This window comes from Fukomys damarensis, unplaced genomic scaffold (genome assembly GCF_012274545.1).
Source record: "Fukomys damarensis isolate Sample0158 unplaced genomic scaffold, DMR_v1.0_HiC HiC_scaffold_6, whole genome shotgun sequence".
Taxonomy (NCBI): Eukaryota; Metazoa; Chordata; class Mammalia; order Rodentia; family Bathyergidae; genus Fukomys; species Fukomys damarensis.
Window position 1 is genome coordinate 9,839,841 of NW_022900918.1, and position 13,844 is coordinate 9,853,684.

General features: G+C 35.6%; 1 protein-coding gene across 3 annotated transcripts in view; it reads left to right on the top strand.

Annotated features, from left to right (window-relative positions):
- Pibf1 (progesterone immunomodulatory binding factor 1) overlaps positions 1 to 13,844 on the top strand; it is a 203,252-nt gene that overhangs the window by 6,088 nt on the left and 183,320 nt on the right. For 2 of the 3 annotated variants that reach the window (XM_010622334.3, XM_010622338.2), the window contains exons 3-5: positions 5,149 to 5,249; positions 7,734 to 7,932; positions 10,532 to 10,651. In XM_010622334.3, coding sequence (XP_010620636.1) covers positions 5,149 to 5,249; positions 7,734 to 7,932; positions 10,532 to 10,651 — 420 coding nt within the window. Of the gene's footprint in view, positions 1 to 4,232; positions 4,321 to 5,148; positions 5,250 to 7,733; positions 7,933 to 10,531; positions 10,652 to 13,844 lie in introns of those variants that run through there. The other variant, XM_010622336.3, reaches the window with a different exon arrangement.

The window sequence follows — 13,844 nt, forward strand, 5'->3', positions numbered from 1 at the left end:
TTTGGTACCGGGGATTGAACTCGGGTCCTTGTGCTCACGAGGCAGGCCACCGAACCACCGAGCTAAATCCCCGACCCTCTATTTCTTGATATCATGTAAAATAATAATACTGTATTTACTTCATGGAATTGTCAGGAAGATTAAATTAATGCATGTAGGCTCGTAGACATATATTATAAAATTCAGTGATTATGATTAATTATAAACAGTATACCTACTGGTGACTGTACTTATTCAGCACTATGGGGTTTTTTTAAATGTATACCCCTTCCCCAGTGCTTAATAGTTTGGTGTGGTGGTTTTCTAGTTAGACTCCAAGTAAATTAATCATATTCCTGAGTTGATGGCATAAAATAATCATTGATCCTTTCAAAGCCATTGTTTCCTTTTGGTATATTTATCCTTTGTTATTTCCATAGTTTCTTTCCCTTCCTCTTACTCTATGCAGTTATTTTCATCTTTATCCTTTTGTTTACATGTAATTTTGAGAATGGATATTTTTAGTTTTTTCACTTAAAAAAGTCTGTGTGTGTGTGTGTGTGTGTGTAATATATATATATATTACACACACACACACACACACACACACACACACACTTTTTTTTTTTTTTTTTTTTTTTGTGGTGCCAGGGATTAAGCTCGGGTTTTTGCAGTGGCATCACTGAGCTAAATCCCTGGCCCGTTATATGTTTTATTTTATCCTTTATTACTTTTTTCTATTCCATCATTTGATTGATATTTATTTTTATTTTTTTTGTGTGTGGTACTGGAGATCAAACCCAAGGCTTTGTGCATGTTTGAATAGCATGTATGCCACTGAGCTATACTCCATCCCTATTTGGCTATTTTAAAAATCATGCATAGGTCAGGTGATTTAGCTCAGTGTTTCCAGCACCTTCCTAGCAAGTGCAAGGTCCTGAGTCCTATCCCTGTTACCAAAAAAAAAAAAAAAAAAAATGCAGATTATTACATGCACATCTATTCCTTTGATTCCAATTCTTAATAATTCTCTTTGTGTATCTGCCAGTCTATCTTTGCACTTCCATGATGATAGGCACATAGGTTGCCTCTAACTCCCTTCCGCCACATTGCAGGACTGGCTTTCTGTAGACATTTCTGTTCTGGATCTCTGAACAGACTTTCGCCCATATGCACACACACACACATGCACACACACGCACATTCTTTGACACACACATGTATGTAAATGTATATATTTAGTTTAACTAGATACACTGCTAGATTCTCTGCAGAATAGCTGTAGTATTCTACATTCCAAATTTTTTGCCTTTTGAATGAGTACTAGGATTATTCTGCTTGGACACCCCTTAGTAGTAAGATATTTGCAGCCAAATATATGAAGAAATAATGTATTTTAGAAAAATTAGTCTTCCATAATTCAAATCTAAGCCATCTCCATTCTAAGATGAACCATCACATGTATTTTAACAAAAACTGCCACTTAAACTGTTATGTGCCATAGATTAAAAGATGCATTCTAATTTCACATATGTTAAGATGTGAGAATGTTAGTCTGGAATCCATGAGAAAATATTTTTAGCCATTCGTGAGCATTTTCCAATTATTATCAGGACTACAAAGATGAAAATAATCATATTTTACTATTACAAAAGAAATTTCCCTTACTGGACTGGTTGGAAGTTATAAGGAAGGTAGATTTCTGCTGTGTGTAAGACTGTTACTGCTATTGACATTTAAATGTCCTGGTTTTAAATTACTGAGGTTCTTGTCATTGAATACATTTAAGTAGCTCTGGATAGTTATGTGATAGGAATTTTATTGATTATTTTTGCTCTTGAAAGAGAGTGAACCAGCTGTCCAGGGTTTCAGGGATTATGTTCAGCAGTTAGTATCAGACTTCGAAAATGGTAGCTGCTGGTAACAACACACCTGGTATGGTTGGTTACTCCTTGATATTAGGAATCCAAATTCTTTTTAGCATGTGATTTTCACTTCAGAATCTTACAATAATTATTCAGCCTCCAGTGTTGTATTCATGTTATAGGTAGAAATAAGAAGACGGGTGATAAGAAAAGGGGGGAGTCAGTCTTCTCTAAAGAGATACCCAGAACTAAAGCATGACTACCCGGATGGGTAGCCAGGAAGTGTAAGCTTTTTATTACTGGTACTAATAAAGTCCAGACTTAAGTCAGAAACAAAGGAAGAGTTAAAATGTTAAAAGTGATTTTCTTCTTCTGTTCATTAAAGTCTTTATTTTATTTATTTTTCTAGTTAGAAAGTATGTCAGTCTAACTTCCCATGTCAGTCTGGCCGCAGTACATATGTTTGATACGTGGCTTTATTGTAGTTTAAGTTATTTAATTGTTTATTTGATCATTTATGCTTCTTATCATGTTGATTTGATTCCTGATGTTGATAGGATCGAACAGGTCCAAGACAACTTAAAATGATGCCTGGATCAGTGAAATAGGATCTGAAAGAACCCAGAAAAGTTGCTAGCTTCTCAGCCCAAACTTCCTGACAATAGAAAAGTGTTAGCTTTATGCTTTCATCCCCATCCATTGTTGTCTAAATCCCTTTCTTGCTCTACTTTGTTATCCCTCTTCATTGATCTTGCCTGTCAGTTTTCAAATTAAAACTCATTTTGTTTATCTCTTGTTAGAGACCTATAGGTTCCTTATTACTTCGAAGATGCCTTCCCAGACAATTTGATACTGAGAATTTAATTTAGAAGTTAATTAAAATTGTAAAAGCTATAATCCTGAAATTTTTTTTTTCCCTAGAGGTAGCATATTCTTTGTTTTTGTTTTTGTTTTACCAGGACTTAAACTCAGGACCTTGTGCTTTCTAGCATATTCTTGATTAGCAAAATAGTAATTACGAGGGCTGGGGATGTAGCTTAGTGGTGCTGTGTCTGCCTCGCAAGTGCAGTTTGATCCCCGGTAACAAAACAAAAAAATAGTAATTATGAGGGATTGGGCCACATGTTGCTAGGATATAGCAGTCCACACAGCAGAATCCTTTTTAAGGAAATTTCCCTTTCAAGTGATGGACTTGATCAAAAAATTAGTGCACCTTTAAGGTCATATGACAATCACTTATTATTTTTTTTTATTTTAAAGTAGGAGTCAGCAAGCTTTCTCTATAAAGTACAAGGTAGTATTATCTGCTTTGTGGGACACATCTGGTCTATCATGTATTATCGTTATTGTTTTTTGAGTTTTTATTGGTGTCTTTTTTCACACATCTAAAAATTTAAAATCCATTTGAACTGGGTCAGCCCCATCACCACTGTTAGCTGTTGCTTATGTTTATGTATTCAGAAATGTCATTGGCAGATTTTGAGCAGTTGATATTACATGTCCTGATTTTTTTATTCAAGGTGGCACAAAAATCATTGAGGAGCTAAGGCAGAATCAGGAGACAGTAGATTATTGCCTGATGTACTAATGTACTAGAAATATCTATTGAGAAATGGAATGCTGGGAGATAAAATATAAGGTCTATTTTGAGTATATTAAATTTTAGATTCTTAAATGGATTATCCATTAGAGTTTAGAAGAGAGCTGTGACTATATATCTATCCAAATACATTCTGCTGTGGGTAGCGTGTAAAGCCATGAGATTTGATGACATTATCTAAGGAGAACCAAGGGCCAAAAACCGAGTCAAGTGGCTGTCCAACATTTAGAAATGGGTAGAAGAGAATGCAGCAAAGGAGGTCGAGGTGCTTAAGAGTGTCCATTGTAATTAGAAGGAAAACCAAAGAAGGAGTATCATGGAAGCCAGAAGAGAATGAAGTTGTCAGCTTTGTCAAATCATTTTGTCAAGAAAAATATGCAGAAGTAACCAGTTCACTGGGCATTAAGACTTAGATCAGAATAGTTTAGTTGGACTAATATAGGACAGAGACCATATTGATGATGTAGGCTGAAGGGGAGCAGAGAAATGGTAAAGCAGCAAAAGGAGTAGTGTGATGCGGGGAGTGTTGTTGTCTTGGTAGTGGGAGACAGGACATGTTTGCTTAGTGATGGGGATGATCCAGTAGAGAAGGAGAACTCAATGATGCAAGCAGGATTTGCTTGAATATATATTGGCTGCTGGGTTTATTTTAAAGGGCAAACAATAATTGCCTGGGTTGAAAGGCAAAGAGAAAAGAGCATAGAAGTTTAAGAGAAAACAGCATATTTAAGGAATGGCAAGCATCGTTCTACCTGGAACAGAATTTCCATTTAAACACATTATAAAGGAAGTGGTTGGCAAGGGTCAGATGAAGAAGGACTAGTGTATGAGAACTTTTTATGAAGACTGTGAAAATACTCAAGGATTTAAAACTGGGTAAGTAAGATTTTGATAGCATTTTTTTTTAAAGATGAGATAAAAGAAGATAGATGTAGAAGTTGCCAAAATTGTAGACAGGGAAATCAAGGAGGAAATTGATATAACAGTCCAGGCAAGCATATTAAAATGCTTTGTTTAGTTTTGGAGTCTAGAGAAATTCAGTAAATACAGGATTAGATGAGATCGGTTATTTATTTAACCTTAGTTGTTTATAACAATACCTATATATTAATCAATTAATGATGTATAGCAGTCAGATAAATAGCTGTGAGGGAGGTGGTAGAGTACTGGCTTAAAGTGTGTGAGACCATGGATTTGCTCTCCAGTGCCAGAAATGAATGAACGAAAGAATGAATGAATGAATGATGTGGAGTACAAATGCTGGGTCTGGCCTGGAATAATTTGTTGGGTGAGGCACGAACATGAAGTCGCAGTTGTCAATGAGCGTCTCAATACTATGGGTGAAGGGGAAAACAGTGTTAGTGATAGTTTGACAAAAAGTCATTTATGAAACTTCAGTTTTAATCCATAGTATGAGCAGACTGTGCAGTTTGCACTCACAAACATAACCAAAAAAGAAAAAAAACACCTATCCATTTTTGTCCCTTATCTTTTAAGTGTTTTTGTATTTGTTGTTTGTTTGTTTGTTTGTTTTTGATAGAGCTGGGGATTGAACTCAGAGCTTCATACATGCTAGGCAATTGCTCTGCTACTGAGCTACATTCCACCCAGTCCTAGTATTTTAAATATTTTTATTTTTAAGCTGATGGTTATTCTTTACAATAAATTTGAAAATATATACTTTGCCTTATTCTCTTTATTAAGATGGAAGAATTAGAGGAGAAACTTAATGATGCTCTTCACCAGAAGCAGCTACTAACTTTGAGGTTAGACAACCAACTCACTTTTCAACAGAAGGATGCCAGGTAAGAAAAGTTAAAAAACAAAGCAAACAAACAAACAAAAAAAACCCTAGTATTTAGCAATTAAAAATAACTTTATTATTTGTTCGTGCATGTTATTGTAAGCTAAAATAGAGAAATTTTGTCAGCTGGTAATAATTTTCATCTTTAGGCCACCAGAAAATAGATTATTTGATATAGTATGTGAAATTTAAAAAGTGAAAATGTAACTTTCATTCAGTAAGCATGGGTCAGTGTAGTTGAACCACAAAGGAAGTGCTTTGAACTGACCTCCACATAATTTGCTGTCTAGATTACTAATCTTCATTTATTCTGTGAAACATACTGATTGATTGTCATGGCCTGTTGGACTTTCCTGGCATGAAGTACTTTCTGTTACACCTACGTATTTTCTCCTGCTTAGCTGAGTGCTTATCAAGAATCCATCTTTTACTCTCAAATATGCTTGTGCCAAGTATATCTAATACACTTACATAATTTAATTAAAAATTAAATAATAAAATGAGTACAAAAAAAGACGCATTGTTTCTATTAAAAGTATAAATAAATTCATTGGAAACACTCAATAAAAGTGAGTGACAAAAAATAATGAAATGAGGGATAAACAAGACAAGTTTACAAAATCGGGCCAAAAATCAAACTAGTAATTAGGTCTTCTGCCTTTCTAAAGAAATTGAGCTTGGCAGTCATAAACAAAACATATGAAAACAAAGCATGCCTCCATATTAAAAAAAAAATCTGAACCCTTTATAATAAATACAGCAAATCAATGTTTATTTCTATGTTTTAATTAGGAGTAAATGTATGAAGTAGGCATCTTTCTTTTTTTAAGATTTCACTAACAATTTTTCTGAAAAGTTACCAGATCAATTGTTAGGTAGCACATTAAATGGATCTCAAACTTTAACATGTATCCAGAAGACTTGTTAAAAAAGTTAGTACTTTAAGCCCTTAGATTCTGATTTTGGGTAGATCCTGAGAATTTGCATTTCTGGTGCTATTGGGAAAGCCCTTTGTTAAACAAACTGAATGATGCTGAGAGGGCTATTAGTCAACTTTTGCAGGGCTGCTATTAATACAAATGGTGATAAAAAAGTGGTTGGATCAGGAGTCTATCCATGAGGATAGAGTGATAAGATGTCCTCCTGATGGATTAGATGTGGGGCTTCAGAGAAAATAGAGTTAAGGATCGCACCAACATTATAAAAGATAGAGTTGTTGTCAACTACGATGGAGGAAATCAAAGTGAGGGTTTGTGACATGTTAGTTTAGAGTTGTCTTATTAGAAATCTGCATAGACGTGTATGAAAAGTGTGGTGCAGATGTATAAATCTGACAGTCATTAGGATATAGCCAGTATTTAAGTCATGATACTGGGTGAATTCCCTAAGGAAGTGAGTATAGAAAGAGAAGAGGACCATCTACTCTATCATTGAGAAAAGAAGAATGAAAAGATGTAAAAAAGGAGAAAAGAAGGAAGTGTGGTTTCTTGGAGACCAAATTAGAAAGAGATTATGAAGAAAGAAGAGACTAGACTCAGTGGTAGAGTTCTTGATTAGTATGCACAGGCCTTGTATTCGATCCCCAGTACCACACACATACAAAGGAATGAGAGATTTAAATGTGTTAAGTGCTGTGCTTAGGTCATGGATATAAAAAAGAACCAAGACTCAATCATTGCCAATCTGGGTGTCATTGGTGTCTTTGAGATCTAAGAAAAGCCAAACACTTGCTTGACGTGGATAAAGAGAAAAGAAATTAGGAACAAAGAGCATAGACAACTTTTGAGCAGTTATTTTCCCATAGGGAAGCAAACCAAGGGGAAAGTGAAGTAGGCTCAAGAGTTGTATTTTCATGTATTTTCAAATAGGAGAAATAACAACATGTTTGTCTGTTGACAGAAGAAATACAGTAGGAAGGAGGAAAAATCAGATTGTTCCTTCTTGTTTAAAATCTTTGGGTAGGCAAGTAGCAATAATTGTCTGCTATGTGTTCTTTGAGCACATTGAATATGTGCAGACTAACCTCAGTGGCTGAATGAATACTTCATAGTGGTTAAGTGTTGCTGTATCACTTACAAGAGATTCCTTAAAGTACTGGGATAAAAGAGAAATGAAAATTATTTTATTTATTTATTTATTTATTTTTGGTTATGGAGATTGAACCCCGGTCCCTGCTCTTGTGAGGCAGGCGGTGGAACCACTGAGCTAACCCCGGCCCAATGAAAATTACTTCAATAAGTAGGGTCCAGAGCAGAAGGATGAGACTTAAAACTGAAGCAGAGGAAATGTATACTTTTGTAATTTGAAGTTTTAAAATATCAACTAGTAATTTATGTGACTACACATTTTACTAATTTGTATGAAATTGTCATTTCATGTTTAATCGATTAAGTAAGCGTTTAGCTGGACCCAAGAACACTGCTGAACTATTCCCAATTTTATTAAAGATTCTTTCAAGCTTGCTATGAATTATCTCCTATTGTAGAAAATATCAAGAACTCATGAAACAAGAAATGGAAACCATTTTATTGAGGCAGAAACAACTAGAAGAGACAAATCATCAGCTAAGAGAGAAAGCTGGAGATGTTCGTCGAAACCTGCGTGACTTGGAGTTGACAGAAGACCAATATACAAAACTAAAAGCTTTTCCTGAAGATCAGCTTTCTATTCCTGAATATGTATCTGTAAGTGTCTTGTACCACTTAAGAAAAAGTCTACATATTTTCAGACTACATCTATTTGCTATTTATGTATTAGCCATTACTTTCAAAGTACTCAATTAGTGGATTATCTGTGGTACTGATCAGAAGATTGTAACATTTAGTTTATCAAATTGTAAAGAATCCTGACCATTGATATCCAAGGAAAGGAAGAAACAGGATTCTGAAGTTTTGAACTACATAACTTTAGAAAAGAATTATTTTATCGTTAAGTAGCAGTTTAAAATAGTCTCAAAATGAAAAATTGTGAAAATAAACTGCAGGTAAGTTGATGCCCAGGACTGGTTAGGGATAGTAGTGGGGAGTGGAGTTGGGACGAAGCAGAACTATGTGGTGAGATTAGTTTAAGATCTTGATTACCCTGCTGGTTAAACAAATCTGCTTTTCTGATTGATATTTTGAGTACTCTTAAAATGCTTGGTCTCAGTATTCCTTTATATTCTGAAAGTCCCTGAGGATCCCAAAGAGCTTTTGTTTATATGACATAGGCCATATCTGTCATATTTGCCATGTTAGAAATTAAGATTACAGGAATTTTTTTTTTTTTGAGACAGGTTCTCACTTTGTATTCCAGTGATCCCCCTGCCTCACCCACTCAAGATTTGGGATTACAGGTGTGCTCCACCACACTCATTCAAGACTAAGGGATTTTTGTAAACAGAAAAATACTGAACCAGGAACCGTGGCACATTTGTATCACCAGCTACTGTGGAGGCTGAGGCAGGAGGACTGCTTGATTCCAGGAGTTTGGTCTGGTTTGGGGAATATAGCATAACCCTGTCTTAAGAAATAAATAATATGTAACTACACATTCCATTGGCCTTAAAAGTCATGATACTGTATATTAAGGAGTTTTAGATTATATGCCTGCACAATATAAAGACTAATTATTCTCTCCTAACTTGCTGGTGGCCTTTTACTTTTACAGGACCTTGTCAGATAGATCACTTGACTGAGTTAGGTAGCAAATTCCCCTGAGAAAATTATGAATGAGAAGTAAAATCTGAACAGAAGTACACATAGGGAAGATACCACCTTTTATCCTGATTATCCCTCACACTTCAGTGGCAGCTGTAAGCAGAGCTCTGCCAAGAGCTTGAAATAACAAAGGTAGGGATGGGGTGAGCTCCATGGTAGAATGGGATGCTTGCCTACTGTGTGCAAGTCTGTGGGCTCATCCTCAGCATCTGGGGGTGGGGAAAAGATGTTATCTCTTGACAAGATTTTTTTTTACATATATTTAGGCATTGGAGATTGAGCAATCTGCAAACCAAACAAAATTTCTTATCTGCATGGAGCTTACCTTCTAGCACAGCAACACAGATATTAATTTAAATATTAAATACGTGGAATGTGTGTTGTTATGGAAAAATAGCAAGACTGAAATTTAGGGAGTGCAGCCAGGTTAGGGTGTTGCTTTAAACTAGGACAAGGGAATCAGAAGGTTTTACTGGCAAGTTGACCTTTAATCTAAGACTTTTAGAAGAACAAGGCCTGAACCATGGATTTATATATAGGAAGAATTATTTTCATAGAGGAGGCTGCAGTAACAAGGCCCTTGAACACTTGGATTTGTCCAGGGAATTTATAAGTAGTGTGGAATGAGCAATATTTAGGGGATGTGAGTAATAGGGTAGTAATAAATAGTAATAGGCTGTGAAAAGAAGAGAGGGGAGGGGAAGGGAGGGGGTATGGGGGGTTACAGACTACCTAGTTCTTTGTTAACTTAATTGAACATTGAGATTTAAGTGTTAATGGTTAGGTTCACGTAATGACTGTCTTGCTTAATTATAGTTATTGCCTTTTTTTAATGATAACTATATTGAATTATTGCTAATATTTATCCATGGGGGATATATTCCAGGACTACTAGTGAATGACTAAAACTACATCCTTTACATCTTTTACTGCATTTATCATTACACATAGATATTGCATTTACTATCAAACATAAATACCTATGATTGTTTAATTTCTAAGTTAGATACCATAAGGTGACAGTAACTAATAAAATCAAATATTGTGGGACCAGGGATTTAGCTCATTGGTGCCACCGCCTGCCTTGTAAGTTCAAGGTCCTGAGTTCGATCCCTAGTACCAAATATATATATTATATGTATTATAACTTTTTTATTTTTGGTAGTTCGGGGGATTAAAACCAGGGCTTCAGATATGTTAGACAAGGGCTCTTACCACTGGAATACATCTTCAGCCCTTTAAAAAAAATTTTTTTTTTAAATTTTTGAGACAGGTTCTTGTTAAAATTCCCAGGCTGATCTTGAACTTTTGATCCTCCTGCCTCAGCCTCCTGAGTATCTGGGATTACAAGCATGTACCATCATGCCTAGCTAACAGTATATTTTTATTAAGAATTATTTAAAACTTATGAATTTTTTTTCTTGGACTTTCTGTGTAATATTTTTGGCTCTGGTTGACTGTGGGTAAGTGAAACTATGGAAAATGAAGCATGAAAAAGGTAGACATCTGTACTGCAAATTAGGGAATTTTAATTTTAATTCACACTTCAAGATTGCTTATTAATTTCTTTTTTTTTTTTTTTAAGATTCGGTTCTATGAACTAGTGAGTCCATTAAGAAAGGAAGTCTGTGAACTACAGGTGAAAAAGAATGACCTATTGGAAGAACTAAGTACAAATAAAGGCCAACTGAAACAACTGACAGAGGTTTGTAAGTTTTAATCACTTGTAAGAAGCTGCTCCAACTTTTTCTATAAGGAATTTCTCAGTATTTACTATAAGGAATATAAAAGTCAGTGATGGAAAAATAGGACTAGAGAATGCTTACTGCTGTGATCTTCATAAGTAGTGAAAAGAACTTTAAACTGGAAGTTATTTTAAAACTTGAAAAAATAAGTTCATGATATTGACCTGCAATCCATAATTTAGCATTTTGTTATTGTTTTCCTAATCAAGTTGCTTTTGAAATCTAATATGGACTATTGTCTTAGTTACTTTTCTCATTGCTGAGGCAAAATACCCAACAACCAGTCAATGGAGGAAAGGTTTATTATAGCTCACAGTTTGTAGAGGTTTCAGTTCGTAATTGACTGATCTGAGGCAGGGTGGCGTGGCAAAGGAAACAGTTTGTGGCAGGTAGAAGGCAGCAATTAGTGAAGTAGTGAAGCGGCAAAGCAGCAGTCTCCCTCTCCCTTTTATCCCCTCTAAGCTAATTACCCTATTGGTAGTGCCTTCCACATGCAGGGTGGGCCTTCCCATTATCCACGCCCAGAACTATGCTTAACTGATCACTGGACCGATTTAATAATCACACATCCTTGATCCCAGCATCACACATCCTAGAATCAGCCTCCTCTGTGAAGGTTCACCTATGAGTGCGTGAAGCTTTGGAGGGACATTGAGATACAAGCCATGACAACTGTATTTGAAAATTGCTGTGACATAAGAGTTTACTTAATAATTCAGGCCTCTTTTTAATGTTACTCTGTCAGGAAATATACACATGAAACAAATGTAGACCAGGATACGCAGGGGATTTCTTTTAGGTGCCCTAAGAGAACTCTTTTAACTTTTTATTAGTATGACTCTTAAGTTCTGATTTGACTAGGACTGACTCCTTTATTCCTTGGAAGTATTAATAGCACCTCACTTACTTTTAAAAGTATCACAATCTTGTTGATAAATTATAGTCATACTTACAAGTCTTCTATTTGTAGGAGGGTGAACTAATGATTAGCTTCTAGATTATGCCACTGACCATATATTCCATAATACTATCATGTTGTTATAATTTGCTAAGAACAAAATAGTGGTAGATGATTGATTTTTACTGTATAAGAGTTCGAAAGGGAATAGCTGTCTTCTTCAAGGATTTCATTAATCTTAAAGGAAAGCATTTAAGGTTAAACTTAAATTTAGAGAACATGAGAAATAATAGAAATATTTATTTGTTAAGGCTATCCTTACAGTTTGACTTTACAAGTCAACTACTTATCAAACACTAAGAAAAAAGAAAAGGAAAAAACCAGCAACATTATGCAGCTTATTTTGTTATTTATTTATTTACTTATTTTTTATTTTGAGATAGAGTCTCGCTATGTAGCTCAGGCTGACCTAGCTCATCATGCTCCATCTGGTGTTGAACTTGTGGCAATCCTTCTGCCACAGCCTCCTAAGTACTAGGATTACAGGCATGCACCACCATGCCTGGCTAAGCAGCTTATTTTTTTTAAAAAGACCTTTTAATGAGGAAATAGTAATTATTACATATTAATGTTAAAAGAAATCTTACATGTTGTGGAGGTTTGTTTTTTAAATGGTTCATTACATTATCTATTGCCACAGCATTATTTGAGGAATTAAAAAATCTGTTTTGAGGGGGCTGGGGATTTAGCTCAGCGGTTCAGTGGCCTGCCTTGCAAGTGCAAGGACCCGAGTTCAATCTCTGGTACAAAAAAAAAAAAATCTGTTTTGAGTTTCATCTCTGCAACTTGACAACAATGTGATTGTCTTAAAGAAAAAAAAAACAGCTTAGGCCTCTCTATCTCCTTACAGCTTCTTCTGTAAAATAGAGATGATAAAACACACTTACCTTGCGTGGTTATTATTCTAAAGAAGGAAATTCATTCCCTAAAGAGATGTTGTGTGTCTGCATGTGACAGCCACGTTCTAGGTATTTTCTGTGTCTCACTGAATAAAACAGCAGTCCTTGCCCTCATGGGGTTTGTTTTGAAAGGACATTGTTAAACATGTTTTCAAAGAAAATAAAAAATAAACATTTTAAGCAAATCATTACCGTATGATAGAAGGTAATAACTGCAATGGGAAAAAAGAAAAAGTAGGTAAGGATAAGGTGAATGGAGCACTGCATTGGAAGCAAGAAAGAAAGCATGGTCAGAATTATAGAGGAGCTTAGAAATTTCCAAGGACTTGAAGAGAATAGGGAGATGACAAACTTCCCAAGGATGAGTTTCCAGAGAGGGAAAAGCCAGTGCAAAATCAAGAGCCCAACTTGCTGTTTGTAAAACAGTGAAGGGGCCTGTGTGACTTGGCTGGTTGAAAGGAAAAGAAGGATAGTTGGGAATAAGGTCAGAGTTCTGTTGAAGCCATTGGAAGGACTTTGATTTTAACATTGAGTGAAAGGAAACATTATAACATTTCTAAAGGAGATGTGATATGATCTGGCATACTTTTAAGGATTCTGGCTGGCACAGAGTAGACCATAAACAAATGTTTGGTGATTAAATTATTTTCAGTGAATATTAAAGGACTTTCTTAATGTCCTAGATAGTGGTTTTTAAAGAAAACTTCTCTGGGTATTTAGCTCAGCAGCACTATGCCTGCCTTGCAAGCACAATGTCCTGAATTCAATCCCTGGTACCAAAAAGAAAAGAAAGAAACTGTTCTTGCTGATAATAGATCATAGAGCAATAAGGACAGGCACAGAGAGATGTGTTTCTGTTTTAGTGGTATGGACAAGAGGCACTAATGCTTCACACCCAGGTGCAGCAGTGGAAGTGGTGTGAATGAGTGGGATTCTGAGAGTTTTAGAAATAGAACCAATGGGATTTCCTTATGAATTGGATGAGGAGTATAAAAGAAAGAGGTCACGTTAATTTTGAGGATTTGGGCCTGAATACTTGGATGGATGCAGTTGTATTCAGCTGAGATGGGCGAGACTTAAGTCAGGCAAAAGACGGTTTTAAGTTTTTGACATAGTGAGAGATCTGTTAGGTGCACAATTGTAAATAGATGGACATTCAGGTCTGAGTTTAGATAGACACTTGGGAGTCATCAGCACAGAAATGATCCTTAACCCCAGGCTGAAGTCACCAGAGAATAGTGAGTGTAGAGAAGAAGACGGTGCCTGGACTGTAGGGCACCTCAGTATTGAAATGTA